Source organism: Triturus cristatus, chromosome 4_1 (genome assembly GCF_964204655.1).
Source record: "Triturus cristatus chromosome 4_1, aTriCri1.1, whole genome shotgun sequence".
In the NCBI taxonomy this organism is placed as follows: Eukaryota; Metazoa; Chordata; class Amphibia; order Caudata; family Salamandridae; genus Triturus; species Triturus cristatus.
This window is the reverse complement of record NC_140585.1, coordinates 322,240,001-322,255,831: the sequence shown is the minus strand read 5'-3', so window position 1 is coordinate 322,255,831 and position 15,831 is coordinate 322,240,001. Positions and strand designations below refer to the sequence as shown.

The following is a 15,831-nucleotide window of genomic DNA, read 5'->3' as shown; positions in this document are numbered from 1 at the left end:
GTAGAATTTTCGGTGTTCTGTCCCTATATGTTTCTTCTCCGGCCATCCCTCAATTATGAACCGTTTGAGTGTGGTGAGGCTTGCGTCGTTGTCGTATGCCTCTCTCCACTCTTGTGCGCTTATGACCGCTTCCTGGTCATCCGCAAAAGCTATGGTGTATTCATCCTCGCCCGTTGGTGTCGGAGCATCCTCCATTGCCACAGCTCGACTGAGGTAATCCGCTACCTTGTTCTTAGAGCCCGGGATGTATTCTACATCGTATAAGTAGTCCAGCATCTTCAGCGTCATTTTCGCTATGCGAGGTGTGGCACTCGCATGCCCACTGGATGTAAGCACCTTCACTAAGGGCTTGTGATCCGTCCGAAGTAGGAACCTGGATCTCCAAAGGAATTGGAGAAAACGTTCCATTGCCCATATCGCCGCTAGCATCTCCTTTTCTATTACGCTGAACTTTTCTTCGCTAGGGCTCAAGGTGCGAGACGCAAAACTGACTGTCGACATTTCACCCTTCTCCGACCGTTGCATCAGGACTGCTCCTAACCCCCTATCACTTGCGTCTGTAGTGAGGATAGACAGAGCTTGTTGGTCGAAGCCATGTAGAGGTACTGTGTCACAGATGTCCTCCTTGATTTGTTGGAATTCTTCTTGGGACGCTTCTGACCATGTGAAAGCAGTCCTCTCCTTCAGTAGTTGTCGCATGTTGTTTTTGTGGCAAAGTGTGGTACAAATTTGCTATAAAATTACGCCATTCCCAGGAAGGAACGGACATCATCCTTGCTTTTTGGCGTGGGAGCGTCCCTTATTGCTGTGCAATTAGCTTGTTTGGGTGTGACTCCTTTATCACTAATCTCGTGACCCAGGTATGTGACAGATGTATCTCCAAACTTGCACTTGTCCCATTCCGCTGTGAGTCCATTCCGAGCCAGAATGTGCAGGACTGTGTCTAGCTTGGCGTCATGGTGCATTTTGGTTTTCCCCATGACCAGGATATCGTCTTGGAAATACTGTACTCCTTCCGTGCCTTTAAAGAGTCTATGCATTAATTTTTGGAACACCGCTGCCGCGGAGGCTAGACCGAAAGGCATGCGTCGGAACCGATAGCACCCAAACGGCGTGATGAATGAGGTTAGTTTCTTGCATGTCGGGTGTAGTGCAATTTGGTGGTATGCTGAGGTCAAATCTATGGTGGAAAACCATTTGACGCCTTTTATGAGGGCTAACATTTCATTTATCCCGGGTAGCGGGAACTTGTCAATTATTATGTTTTTGTTGAGCTCCCTGAAGTCTATACATAGGCGGACCTTCCCATTAGGCTTCCGGGCTACGACCAAGGGAGCCAAACATTCCGCCCTCTCTATGGATTCAATCACTCCGTTGTCCTCCAGGCGCTGCAATTCTTGTTGCACTGCCTCCCTACAGTTGAATGGTATATTTTGTACTTTGTGGCTCACTGGCTGGGCGCCCTCTTTAAGGCAGATTTTGTGCGTGAACTTTGTCAACTTGCCGATATTGCCTCCAAAGACCGTTGGGAAACTTGTCTTCCACTTGTGGATTTCCTCCGTTCGTGGATGATCTGTCATCAACACTTGTGTGATGCCTCCTGGGTTGATTGGATCCCCAGCTCTCCTTGATCCACCCACCCAAGCACCGAGGGTCCCTTCTCCGCTACGTATAGTTTTCCATCCGCTGTGCGCCCTTTGAATTCAAACTGTAGGTGACAATACCCCACCATGGGGATGGGCTCTCCTGTGAAGGTGACCGGATGTATGTCCGGAGGATGGAGGTGCGTGTCTATGATTTTCGCAAAGTCTCTGTCCCAAATGCTGCGTTGTATGATGGTGTACGGGGATCCCGAATCGGCAACCATGGAGACTTGAACTCCCCCTATGGATAACTCACACAACGGTTTTCGTGTCCTGACACAGTCTATGCCTAAGACCTGGTCGTCAATGCAGAGTACACTGTCTTCGTCTTCTTCGCGTCCTCCTTCTTCCATCTCCGAGTCTTGTGCTACATATTTGACTGTTGTCTTCCGGGGTTTGCGCCTACACACTTTTTCGAAGTGCCCCATCATTTCACAGTATAAGAATTTTGCTCTGAAGGCTGGACACCGTTTGTCATTTGCTGCATGTGTCCAGTTTCCACACCTGTAGCAACTTTTCTTGTCCTCTCCTTGGGGTCTTTGGTTCGTGGCCGTTCTCATGGTGTGTTTCTGGGTTTGTTTTGGTCCTCCTTGTGTTGGCTGCCTCCAATCCTGGGTGCTGGCTTCTGTCACCTTACTTACTGTGGCTCTGTTCGCACTATCCTTTTTAGCGGCCTCCGCACACCTCTTCGACAGTTCCGCTTTTTTGACCATCGCCACAATCTCCTAGAGTGGTGCATCGCCACTCACCCACAACTTCTCTTGTATGGATGTATTCACCGTGTGCATGATGATTTGGTCTCTTATGAGGTCATCGTGGAGTCCCCCGAACTTACATGTGATCGCCAACTTCTTCAACCCCGCTACGTAATCATCTACTGATTCTCCCGCATTCTGTTTCCGTTGGAAGAAGTTTAATTGATCGATCGTCGTGCACACTACTGGTTGATAGTGGCTATCCAGGTCTTCTATGGCATGTTGGAATACATCGTCGTCATCTGCGGGCCTTGTCTTTTTCACTAGGTTCATGTACACCCTGATGCTTTCTGGGCCTAAATTGTGGAGCAGGATCTTCTTCTTCCGCTTGCTCGGAAAGACCCCATCCCCTTCATCCTCCAGCGCTGACAGGTAGTTCAGAAAGTACTCCTTCCAGTCTTCCCATCTCATGGCCGGTTCTCCAGGTTTCGATAAGAAGGGAACCGGATTCGTGAGGGAGAAAGTTTGGGCACACATGGCCGCTTGCCGTCTCAGTGGCTCCTCGTCCATCCTGGGCGGTGGGCTCCCTGGTGCACTAATCTACCGTGAGCCTGTAGCCCTCACCGGAGACGCCAGATCCTCTCCCCCCTTGGCCTGTCCCTGGTGCACCAGTGCCTCTCTTCTCTGTTAGCGCTCCGCTCCTTCCGGTGCTGAGACGTGTGGTACTGTGCGTGGTGCGTATGTCCCCTTCTAACCACCCTGGGACGTTCCGGTGGTGCTGAGTAGCAGATGCCTGTCGCAGTGCTCCCTGTACCCTCGTGGTGGATGTCCTGCGACACCCCCCCTGCCCTGGTCCTCCCGTGGTGATTCCCTGTAGGGTTGGGCGCTGTGGTGCCCCTGGGTAGTGGACACTGGTGGCTGGGACGCTAAGTCCAGTGGTTGGAGTATAAGGACAACTGTGTGAGACCTCCCTCCTATCCTGACTCTCTGTGGCTTGCACCTGTGCTCATCCCTGTGCTTTCAGGTGGTGGATTCTGCCTCTGTGGGGCGCTGTCTCATTCACTGTGCTTTGGTGCTTTCTACATCGTTTTGGGTGAGTGCAATGCCTCTTCCCGGCCCCCAATGCCTTCTACTGCACAGCGCTACCGTCGCGCTGCTCTCGAGGGGTGGGGCACTGCTGCCGATCCTCTGCCGCGCCCCCGTGGTGCCTGTTCTCTCGCGGTCCGCGTGTGCTGGTGGGCGGTGTCGCGGGACCCAATGTAAACGTGTCCGCCTCCCAAAGCCTCGTCGCCAATTTGTAGTAAGGCTTGGGGTCATAGAGAGACGGACAACGTTATTGCTGTCAAGTATGATATTTATTCACCTACGGGAGCGCCGGGAACAACTTGCGCTTCCCTCCGGCTATCATCATCCATTTGGCCAACATAGCCGCTAGCGCTCCCAGCGTTCCCTGCCGTGACGCAGCAGGAACACTAGAGCGCTACACTACAGTGAAGAAGGTATAAAAGGATAGCTGTCCAATCCAGACACATGACTGATTTTCGGACACGTTGAAACTGAGACTTCCCGGATGTGTATTTTTCGCGGTCAGTAGTGGAGATGAAGAGTTTGTCTCCTTCAGTGACTCTACATTCAGATATTGTGCAGGGTTCATCTTTATTTTAGGAATCATTCACCCGGAACCAGGCCATGCTTAGCTGCACTGCTAGGATGCTGGACATGGGATAACGTATTATTAGGAACTGTTCTATGGGCGTCATGCCTATGGACTTTACCGGCTGTTAGGGCAGAGGAGGGTGCCACACTGAAAAAAGTACATCTCAACCAGTAGCACTTCGGTCCCCCCAAGGTTAGTGAATTGAATACCATCAAAATGGGTAATGATGGATATTTACAGTGCTTAAAATGGCAGAAGTGCATTATAAAGTGATACACTACATAAAGAAACAAGTTAGAACTCTCCACAACTTGGCTGCGTCTTTTCCAGTACAGAAAACCACTCCTCTCTTGCGCTGTACAGTGTCCATGGTGGAATACCGCTTTTTTGGGCCTGCTTTTGCTAATGAAATCACAATATTCGAGTTTTCGTCTCTATAGGTACGCCAGCTACTATGCATAACGAAATGTAGACAGTACAAGAAGAGTGCTACTACTAAAGTAACATCCGTCCCACAATATGGGAAACTTATATGCACATCTCTAAACTCCAACTACTGTAGATTTAAAATGTTTACACTCCAGCAAACTTATAGCAAGCCCTGTTAACAAAAGTAATCTACACTACAGAAAATGGTAGATCTAGTCGGTCTGTCCCCTTTAAGACAAAAATCTTAATTTTAAACATTGCAGTATTGTAGGTCAAACATTGCTTTCATTGATCCCTGAAAGAATTCACAAGTTTGTCGCCAAGCCTTTAACACGATGAATAGCTAAAACTACTTACAGTGGATTATGTATTTGCGTTTTTGTGTACAACTTGTGACTACCTTCCATCAAAGTCTAGTTTGATCAAGCGAATACATGTGGAAGGCGACCTTTGCAACTGTATTGCAGAATATATAATTGTCTGCAGTAAAATAAACCGTGTGAAGTAGGAAAAGACCAGTGGTAAATATGCAGCTTAAAGTAAAGGACATTTGTATTTTAAAAGATGTAAATTAGCATTTTAAGTAAAAAAGTCATTTCCCACATGCAGTTTGCTTTTATCTAGACCTTGGGATATAATCACAAACTGCTGCTCTTTGTAGTATGTTTGGTGGTACTACAATAACATTACTCGCGTACTACAAAATGCTGTTAACAAATCTATGTGTGAAGCCATCTGCCTTCCCTATAGTTTCTATATGGCGTTCTCCGCCCTGGTTTAAGAGATTGTCCGCAAACACATGCTTACATTTTTGTAGGAAATGTGAGCGACAGGAAGAGTGGCTGGAAAATGTGGAAAATATACTACTAAACGGGAGAAGATTACGGAGGAGTAAGGAAGGTTATGAGAGGTGTCTGGACAGGTTTATGGAGTGACAAAAACCCACTCACAAGAGAGTAAGCCCATTGTTAATCACAAACTGCACTTCTAAAGTTATTACAGCCAAAATGGACCCAAACAACATTTAGGGCAGGATTAATCAATGGATTGCACTGCCCTTGTGCCACACAAGGCGATGTAAGGGCAACACAATCCTTAAGTCAGATTTACCAACCCACGCAAAGCTACCTTGCATAGCCCAGCATGGCAAAGAAAATCAGGAGTAACGCAAAGCAGTGCAAGTGTCTGCCTTGCATTACTCTGTGCCAGGAAGATGTTACATGGGTAGAGAATGGGTGTTTTCCACAATCTACCTATGCTTTTTGGCGCATTCACAGATTTGCCAAGAGGAGTAATCCTGGGAATACATCCAAATTTTATGCCTTCCTGATAGAGACATGTTGAACCTGGCGCTTTTTACAGTATTATCCCCAAACATTTTCTATTTTTTTCTGACCTGCGTTTGTTGGCCTAAGGACTCCTGGCACTTTACCACTGCTAACCAGTGCTAAAGTGCACATGCTCTCTCTCTAAATTATATTGGTGATTAGTTTATCCATGACTGGCATATTTGAATTACTAGCAAGTCCCTAGTAAAGTTCACCAGGTGTGCCCCGGGCCTGTAAATCAAAGGCTACTGGTGCGCCTGCAGCACTGATTGTGTTACCTACATGAGTAGTCTTGCAAACATGCATCAGACCCGTCACTTCAGTGTCTGTTTGTCCAGTTTTAAACTGCCATTCGACTTGGCAAGTGAACCCACTTGCCAGGCGCAAACATTCCCTTTTGCTTCATGTGTCACCCTGAAGGGAGGCCCAAGGAAGCCCCAGGAGCAGGGTGCAGTGTATTTAAAAGATAGGAGATGCGCTGGTGTGTTTGCATTTCTTAATAGTGAAATACTGCTCATTTCGTTTTTCGCTATTGCAAGGACTATCTCTCCTATAGGGTAACATTCGAATTGCCTTGAAATATCTTTTAAGTGTAATTTCCCATTGGGAGCTGATAGAGATTTCAAGTTTGGGGTCTATGAACTAACAATTTAAAAGTACATATTTTGGTAAAGTTGATTTTTGAAGTTTGAAAATGCCACTTTTAGAAAGTGGGCATTTTCTTGCTCACTCATTTTGTGCCCCTGTTTGTCTGTAGAATCCACGTCTTGGTTAGGATGACATTTGGGCTATTGTGAATTCACTCTAGACAATTACACAAAGGGGGCTGAGGTGTGCCTGGCATATCCTGATGGGCCATCACCAGGTTGATGGACCTTCCTGAGCTAGATTGGTGGGAGGAGTTGTCACTGACACCAGCACAGGGCTGTGTCTGTCCTTCCACAAAGCTGTCTCCACCCCCCTGTAGTGTGTCTGGAGCCCTGTCATGGAAAGCAGGGTTGTGTGATCTGCAAACACTTTCCTTTGAAGTTTGCCTACTTCAAAGGCAGAACGGGGTATAAGTATTGGACCTCTGACACCCCAAAATCAGAACACTTCTGGACTAAAGAACATTCAGCCAGGAAGAAGAGCTGGGTGCTGTAGGAGGCACTGCCACACTGTTTGATTGTTGTGCCTGCCTGCTGCTTGCTGCATCTGTCCCAGGAGTGAAAGGACTGGACTTTGCTTTCTATATCCAGCTTCTAAGATTCTCCAAGGGCTTGTGTGTGCTTGCTTCCTGTTAGGAAATCCAAGGCCATCAAAGACTTCACCTACCAGTGCCTAGGCTCTTCTGCTGAGAGCCATGATTTGCCAAGTGGTGCCAAATCCAGTTTGTGGGCCCTTGGAAGTAGAATCTAGAGATCTAAAGCGAAGATCCATGTGTCAACTCTCAGCACCCATTTTCTTGATGCAGTACCGCCGTGCTTCTAACAAATCGATGCATGGCCTGCTTTGTGGCTGAAAAATCACTGCAGCCTGAACCCCGAGCACTGTGTCCGCTCCGACTCTGATGCATCCCCTGCTTCACCACTGAAGAATTTACACATCATCAGCTTGCAGCTGTGAAATCAACAAAGCGCGTCTGGATTTTCGACGCATCATCCCTCAACACAGTCTCTTCATTGACATCGTCCAGCAGAAAGTAACCGAGGCTGTTAGTCCGTAGATCAACACACCACCTTCCCTTCCAGTAAGGAAACTTTGCATCACCTCCCCTGACAGTGTAGAACCAACGCATCACCTGCCCTCCCTAGTAGTAAGGAACCAACGCTTCACCTCCCCTGACAGTAAGGAACCGACACATCACCTCCCCTGGGAGTAAGGAACCAACACATCGCTTTGCTTTTCCAGTGCCTCACCTCCACTGCGCCTGTTTAATCTTTGAATTTTGATGCATTTAAAGTATTTTGTGCTAAAAGAAACACATCTAAAGATTTCTATAGACTAAACTTATTTTACCTTTTAAAAGTGGTACCTGTACTTATGTATGTTGGATTTTTGTTGTTTTGGTCTTGTTTTATTCAGAAAAATATTGGCTATTTTTCTTAACTGCTGTGTACTCCTTTGGTAGTGTTTCCACTCTGTTACTGTACGTGAATGTAGAAATGCTTGTCTTTGTAGCTTTTCTCCATATTTTGAGGAACATCTATTCAAGGAGGAGTCAGTATTTGAATCTGAGCTCAAAATATGGTTGGATACCAGACGATTCACATTAGCAATCCAATCTTTCCTAAAAAAAGTGTGTGGATACTATTTTGCAAACATTTCACTGGGGACACTGGAGCGGGGTGCAAAAATATCCCACTGCAAGCGGGAACAAGGACACATCCCATGGAGTATGCCCCTAAGATGCAGGTCATGCGCCTGCGGCTACAGTGGGTGGAGAAACAAGTTATGCATTGGAGGTACTGTCATATTGATCTTCGACACAAGTAATGGCCTTGGCTATAGCCTTTATTATTAAATATCTGAAAGACATGGTCTCAAGTCACATCATGCAAGTCTTGCAAGCATGGGTGCTGGGCAGAGGGTGGTGCTAAAAACCATACTCTGCTTAATAGCACGTGCCATGCTATTTATTTTGGGTACTGTAGAAAAAGGATAAAGTATACAATTACAAAATCCAAGAATGGACGTTTTGGTTTTCTATTAAAAGTGCATGCTAACCCCCATTACACAGATTTCATGGAAACTGTTTTGGTCATAATCTAAAATCACTGAGAACTGCACTTCAGCAATTATGGTTGGCAAGGCACCAATAACATGCAGCGCTCATGATAAAACCCATGCTATTACAGACGGCATGAAAATACATAATCAATGATACCATCACCAATGAGATCACTAGTGCTTCCTACAGGGTGTATGTATAGGGCACATCAGGACCTAACGAGCCACTCTTCTCATGAGGTCTTGTTTTATCCCTTGGACCGATCAAGAGACACATGCCCACTTCCCCAAAAGATCCTCCCAGCTACTTTTCTTGTCGAGATCTTGAGTTCAACCCTTAATGCCTCTCTACCTACATCATCATCAGGCACTCAATGCTTGTTTCCCCTACAAAATCCCCCTCCCGTTGAGTACTTTGATGCCACACCACCCAGTAGGTTGTTCTATGCCCCTTCTCCATCGAGTCTTTAATGGCATTGTAGCTGGACAAATCGCCTGTCTCCAGTGCATCAGCCTTCGCATCCATCTACCCTTCCATGCCCCATTGCCACACATGAACACTGGTTCCCAGATGTCACCCTGCCTGCATCAGGTCATTGGTATCCCCTGTTTGATCAGTTATCAGAGTTCCCCTTTTCTGGGTAATGTCGTCTGAGCCCCTCTTACCCATCAGCAAGTTCCAATAACTGGGTGCAGTGAAAGGGGTCTGGAAGGCACAAGAAGTAGGAGTCAAGATGAAAAAGCGACAGAGAAAAATATTTACCTGTGTTCCACTCATGACCACAGCTGGCCCAGGGGAGGTCTGTGGTGAATGAACTGAAGAGGTAGAAAAAGGCCCAGGCAAGAACAATTATGTAATAAAAATTCAGCAGCGTGACAATCACCTGACAGGCATATCCAATTCCTGAAAGAGAGAGAAAATCATGTTCATAACAGAGCAGAAACAACCTCAATAATGTTCGTCAACTCGATGGGCAGCAACAGGAATTCACCTGCATGGTAACAGTGACCCAGTGACCCACCGAGTTACCAATACCAGGTTGAAATGTGAATATTTATTCATGCCCAAGTGAATACATAAAATATTGACCTCATATCACCAATAGTTCTCGATCTTCTAAATGGCTTGTGTCAATGGTAAATACGTACTGTTTGACATCATAATGTTCTTCAAGTAGCATCTTTCTTATATACTTTGGAATTACTGAAATAATTCCCAGAGTTTTCAAACATAAACACAAAGGATTTAATAAGTATATTTTGAATATATGCCCAACACAATTACAGGTAGGCAACTTACCTACACGACCTGGGCTGCTGATATATGGGCTGCAAAAGGGTAAGAAAACAAGACTTGGCAGCATTTAGATTACCAATAGAATCAGTGCCCAAGCCAAAAAACCCAAACGTTCAACGACAAACCAAGTACAGATATGATCATTCACAAAACTCCCACATTCGTTGTAAACGTGAACTTTTCAACCGTTTTGACAAATTTATTCCAAATAAAGTGGAAAATCTTAAAATGATCTTCAACAAAAACTCAGATTGCCGGAATGTAGGAAACTGGCTCTGTATACACTATACCAATGTAAGGTATAGTGTGCAGGATCGTCAACGAAGCTTTCCCACGTAAAGGAGAACCCAAATAAAACATCACTCTGTCTGGCAATGAAGATCCAAAAACGAATAATAAACCACACACTGAGAAAGATACGGAAAGATCCAGACAACAAAGAACTGCAGAAAACCTTGAGGGAAGCCAAAAAATCACTAAAACAGAAGAAATGGGAGAAACAGAAAAATAAAAACGATCAATTATGGGCAAAGTTATTCTACGGAGGGAATCAAAAAACAGCTCTAAATTCTGGCGAATGATTAAGGAAATAAAAAATCCAGACCATCCTGGTATAGACTCAAACATCACAGAGGAAGAATGGACAAACCATCTAGCTAGGCATTTTAATAGTGAGGACGCCACCAAAGAGGAAGCGCCAAAAAGCTTGAGTACGGACGACACGATGGAAAGATCACGCAATTATCATACGGTCGCTGGTGCCCAAAGAGAAAAAAACAACAAACGTAGTACCCTCCTCAACGAGAACGAACGAGTCAAAGATCGACCTAGACATCCCTACAGATTCGGACCCACATGAATTGACCATTGGGCCAGACAATATCAAAAGACAAATAGCGAAAGGAAGACCAACAGGAGCTCCTGGACCCAACGGCATACCACCAATGTTGTACAAAAACGATGTAGAGTTTTGGAGCGTCGCACTAACACCTTTATTCAACTATGTAAAAACAACTCAGATACTACCCGAGTCATGGCACGGATCAATAATTAGCCCAATCTACAAACACTCAAACAAAAAAGACCCAAAAAACTATCGTCTGATCGCCTTAATTGACGTAGAAGCAAAATATTTTGCAGGGAACATACTGGAGGAATTAACCTCATGGGCCACAGATAATTCAGTGATACCGATCACTCAAACTGGATTCTGTCGGGGTCAAGGAACAATCACAAACATCATGGCCCTGACCCTATTGATGGATACAGCAAGAGAAAATAATAAATCTTTATATCTTTCTTTCATCGATTACACTGCTGCGTTCGATCATGTAGATCGTAACATGCTATGGCAAAAACTGGTCAAATGGGGTATACCAGCTCACCTCTTAAATATACTGATAGCACTTCATTCTAACACCTGGATTAAAATTAAACTAGGTCCAAGCACACAACTTTCAAAACCTATAAAAACAACAAAGGGCCTCAAACAGGGCTGTGTCCTAGCTCCAACGCTATTCAATCTCTTCCTAGCCGATCTACCTGGCGAACTAGACAAAAGTTCTTGCCACGCACCAAAGCTAGGGAAGACCACAATATCCAACCTGCTGTATGCAGACGACCTGGTGCTTATCAGCCAGACGCCCATAGGTCGTCAGCACCTGCTAAACACCACTCACTCTTTCTCGCTCTGCAAATAAACTTCGACAAATCTAAAATAATGGCAGTAAATTACAAAAAGAAAAGGGAAAACAATTGGCACATAAATGGAGAACGAATGGAAAATGTAACAACCTATAAATACTTGGGTGTAATATTGGACTCAAAGATCTCCTTCAAACCTCAGCTGGACTCTCTGCGAGGCAAGGGAATGGCAACCTCCCTTGCCTTAAAATCTTTAAAGACAAAACTCCCAGATCTGACCTTTTATCCGCTCCTCCAAGTACTTTGTGTAAAATTGCAACCAACACTCACCTACGGGAGCGAACCCCTTCAAGGGAAAGATGCCACCCTCTTGGACATAGTTATATCGAACTCCTACAGGCTCATCTTTAACCTGCCAAAACACGTTTCCTCCGCACAAATACGACTAGAATTTGGCATCATGAAACAAACTCTAGAAAGACGGTGTGCATACGTCGTTGCCTGGCATAAGATACGCAATGCCGACTACAACATCTGGGAAGAGACTCTCCGGCACCAAAAATCACCAGCGAGGAAATACCTAATTGACTCTCTTGAAGTGCTGGGCCTGTCCGACTTGTGGGGTAGCCCGACAGACCACGTGACGTTTAAAACAACAGCCAAAAAAGTAGTAAGACTTATCTCCATAGTCGAAGACAAGGAGGCCTTGACAAAAAAAGCGCACGGCTGGATAATCCTTAACGATTATGGAACAACGCAACCACAGGCATACCTTAATGTTGGCATGAACCTAAGAAAGAAAGAAAAATTTCTAAAACTGTGTTTGGGTGTAATCCCCGTACTTCCTCACTTACCACCTTGGATAAGGAAACATTTTCAACCACAATGCCGCCTGTGCAAAGCCGGAAAGGAAACATTGTCCACACGTTGTGCATTTGCCCCAACTTGAAAGACCTGAGATGCAAATTTCTGCGAGACTCCTTTAAAACTCACGGAATCCGGACATGCAGACAGGCAGTTAAACTTTGTTTCAACCCCAGCAAAACAAAACTAAACTGTCAGGTTGTAAAATTTTTGGAACTTGCTGGGGTCAGATATATGAGGGCCTATGGACTGTTGATTTTGATAACGGCAAACCACAACTTGAATCACCCTGGTAAATCCACGGGACAGAGAGAACTTTTAAACTTTTTTTCTTTGCTAACTGATCCTTCTACTTTTTAATTTTCCTTTACAATGTGTTTACCCGATTTTTTTTCTTTGCTAACTGATCCTTCTACTTTTTAATTTTCCTTTACAATGTGTTTACCCGATTTGTAAAGATTTTAATTAATCATGCACAAATAAATAAATTACCAATGTAAGGTATAGTGTGCACAGAGTCCATTGGATCCCCAGAGGTTTACAGAGGCTTAAGTAGATAATACTTAAAGCTCTATTTGTCTTAGTGTGGTCGATCAGTCAGGCTTATCAGAGGGCAGTGTTAAGATTTTTTTGTACACACCCAGGCAAGAAATAATTACACACACTCAAAGACTGAATCCAAGAGCAATTAATTGTTTTGTATAAAAAGTTATTACTTTATAATTTTATTTTAGAACCAAGAGGAACTCAGTTGCAGGTACGTAACATTTTTAAGAGTAGTAATACTTTTCAAAATGCAGTAGGAATTGTTTTGCAAGGCAGTAATTATGCTTTACAGTAATAGAAGTACATTTGTATTGTCAATGTAAATAGTAGCAACTTAGCAGTTGAAAAAGATTGGCAGTAGAATGCAATAGGATAAGATGCAATGCAATCCCATGGGAGGAAAATAGGTATATGCATTAACGGGCAAGTTCATGACTTACTCTTCCAGTCTTCAGGGGTTTGAACCAACTCTGGACAAGGTTCAGTTTAAGGTATGTACTGCACCACCAGCGGCACAGGGGTGGCCTGGTGCAGAGGTCACTAGGCCCAATGTTAGTCAATGGAGACTGGGGGCACCCACCAGAGGTGCTGGTTGCAGGTAGGTACCCGTGGTTCCAGGGTGCAAGACATCACCAAAGCTACACCAACAGCGGAACAGGGGCGGACGGGTGCAGGGTGCAAATCAGCATCAGGCGCCCAATGCAAACAAACGGAGGATCTTGTTGCACCAAGAGGCTGCAGGCTCAGACCAGGAGGTTTAAAAAGCAGACCACCGACTGGACAAGTAAGTTGGCTTGCAGGGCAGGGCCTGCACACCAGTGGCTGGACTCCCCAAGGTTGGCAGGCTGAGGATGGGGTGCCTTATGGTGTTGAATATTTGCTACCGGAGCAGGTTGCAGTCAGGGGGACCCTCTGTGTTGAGGCTGATGGCGACTTCGTGGGGCCAGGAGAGGTCAGCCACTGATGCAGTCCAGGTCTGAATCACTGGGGAGATGTCACTGGACAGGTAAGCCACTCAGACTCAGGCAGTGGGCGTCAGGTGCAGAGTGGGCTGGGGTTGCAGATCTGCCTGAATCCAGAGTCCTTTAAGATGGGGATTTTCTGGGCAGGGCCGCTGTCCTCAGGAGCTCAGGTCTTTGACAAAATGTGGAAGTCTTCTTAGGGTTCTTGGAGGTCGCTGACCAGAGGACAGGTGTTGTCATCATGAAATGAAATGAAATGAAAAATTATATTTATATAGCGCGTAACTACCCGGAGGCCTCGTCGCGCTTCAGCAATTACTATGACGAGCTCCAAGGTACATTAGCACGCTTTCGCAAACAAATGGGTTTTTAGGACTTTCCTGAATGCCATCCTATTGTTGATCTGTCTAATACTCACAGGAAGGGAATTCCATAGTTTGGCGGCAGAGTGTGAGAAAGAGCGACCGCCCCAACGGGCTTTGATAACCTTTGTTGGAGTTGCTAAGTGCAGTGAGCCGGAACGAAGGGCTCTGGAAGGGACGTAAGGCACTACAAAGGGGAACAAGATGGCAGGGCCTGTTCGATGAAAAGATTTGTGCACTATGCACATCGCCTTAAACTGAGCTCTGGCAGTCATTGGGAGCCAATGAAGCTCCTTAAGGGCTTTCTTAGCTGATTGCCAACGAGGAATATTAAACAATAGCCGGGCGGCACAGTTTTGGGTGACTTGGAGCCTTTTGGTCACCGCTACAGGGGCGCCCAAATATAAGGCGTTCCCGTAATCCAGGCGAGAGAGAATCAGGGCCTGAACCATGACTCTCCTCGCCTGGAAAGGGAGCAGAGGAAGGACCTTGCGGAGCATTTTCATTAACCCAGCACAAGTTGAGGCAGTCTTGGTGGCTTGGACCGAGAAATCAAGCGCCCTGTCAAGCCAGATTCCAAGGCTCTTTATCTGGGGCTTAGGGAGGGGAGGAGTGCCAAGGCATGTAGGCCAAATAGAGGCCAAAGTGTTCGGTAAGGAATTACCTAATAACATGATCTCCGTCTTCTCCCCGTTAAGTTTAAGACAAGACGCATGCATCCACTCAGCAACAGCCTCTAGACACAGACCCAGGGTGTTAGATGACCCCTCCGAGTGGTCCAAAGAGACCACCAGTTGGGTGTCGTCTGCGTAGGTGACGATACGCACACCAAAGGGCTGAACTATATTTGCTAGAGGTTGCATATAAACATTAAAAAGAGTGGGGCTCAGGGACGAACCCTGCGGAACCCCACAACTGAGTGGTTGCTTGGCCGAGATCGTCTCACCCTCGAACACCTGAAAAAAAAACGCTCATCCAGGAAGGAAGTCAGCCATTCCAGGGGCGCGCCCGACACACCCATGCCTTTCAAACGATGTAATAGGATGGCATGGTTGACAGTGTCGAACGCGGCACTGAGGTCGAGTAGTATGATGGCTGCTTTTCCTCCCTGGTCCAGCACCGCTCTAGTCTCTTCTGTTACTGCTATAAGGGCAGTTTCAGTTCCATGCTGAGGGCGGAAACCCGTCTGAGAGACACATAGTAGGCTATTAGATTCTAAATAGTCCACTAAGATGTTATTAATGTGTCTCTCAAGAAGTTTGGTCATCCAAGGAAGTATGGAGATAGGGCGAAAGTTGGCCAAATTGTTCTGATCTAAGGTGGGGTTTTTCAGAAGTGCCCTAACCATCGCACACTTCCATTGGACTGGGACAGAATTCGAAGCAATGGAAGCATTGAGGACATCCAGGATGGCAGGACGGATGACGTCGATTACTTTGATAAGAGTCTGAGGAGGTGCTGGGTCGTTAGGGGAACCCGAGGTGACTTTAGGGATTATTCCATCCAATAAGGAGGAGTCTAGAAGGGGGAATTTGTCCAACAGGCAAGAAGTCCTCGTGTCGGGGTCCATTGTGGTGGTAGGCTCCAAGTTCCCACCAGCTATGGAGAAAGAGGAATAGATAGTTGAAATCTTCTGGGAGAAGAAAATTGCTAAGTTATTGCAACGGGTTTTTGCGCCGTCAAGTGACTGACGCT

The 15,831-nt window shown here is 45.9% G+C and overlaps 1 protein-coding gene across 1 annotated transcript in view; it reads right to left on the bottom strand.

Moving 5' to 3' along the window:
* LOC146854871 (sodium- and chloride-dependent GABA transporter 2-like) overlaps nt 1-15,831 on the bottom strand; it is a 681,032-nt gene that overhangs the window by 396,515 nt on the left and 268,686 nt on the right. The window contains exon 4 of the mRNA XM_085652276.1: nt 9,225-9,365. Within this exon, the coding sequence (XP_085508402.1) occupies nt 9,225-9,365 (141 nt within the window). The remainder of the gene's footprint in view (nt 1-9,224; nt 9,366-15,831) is intronic.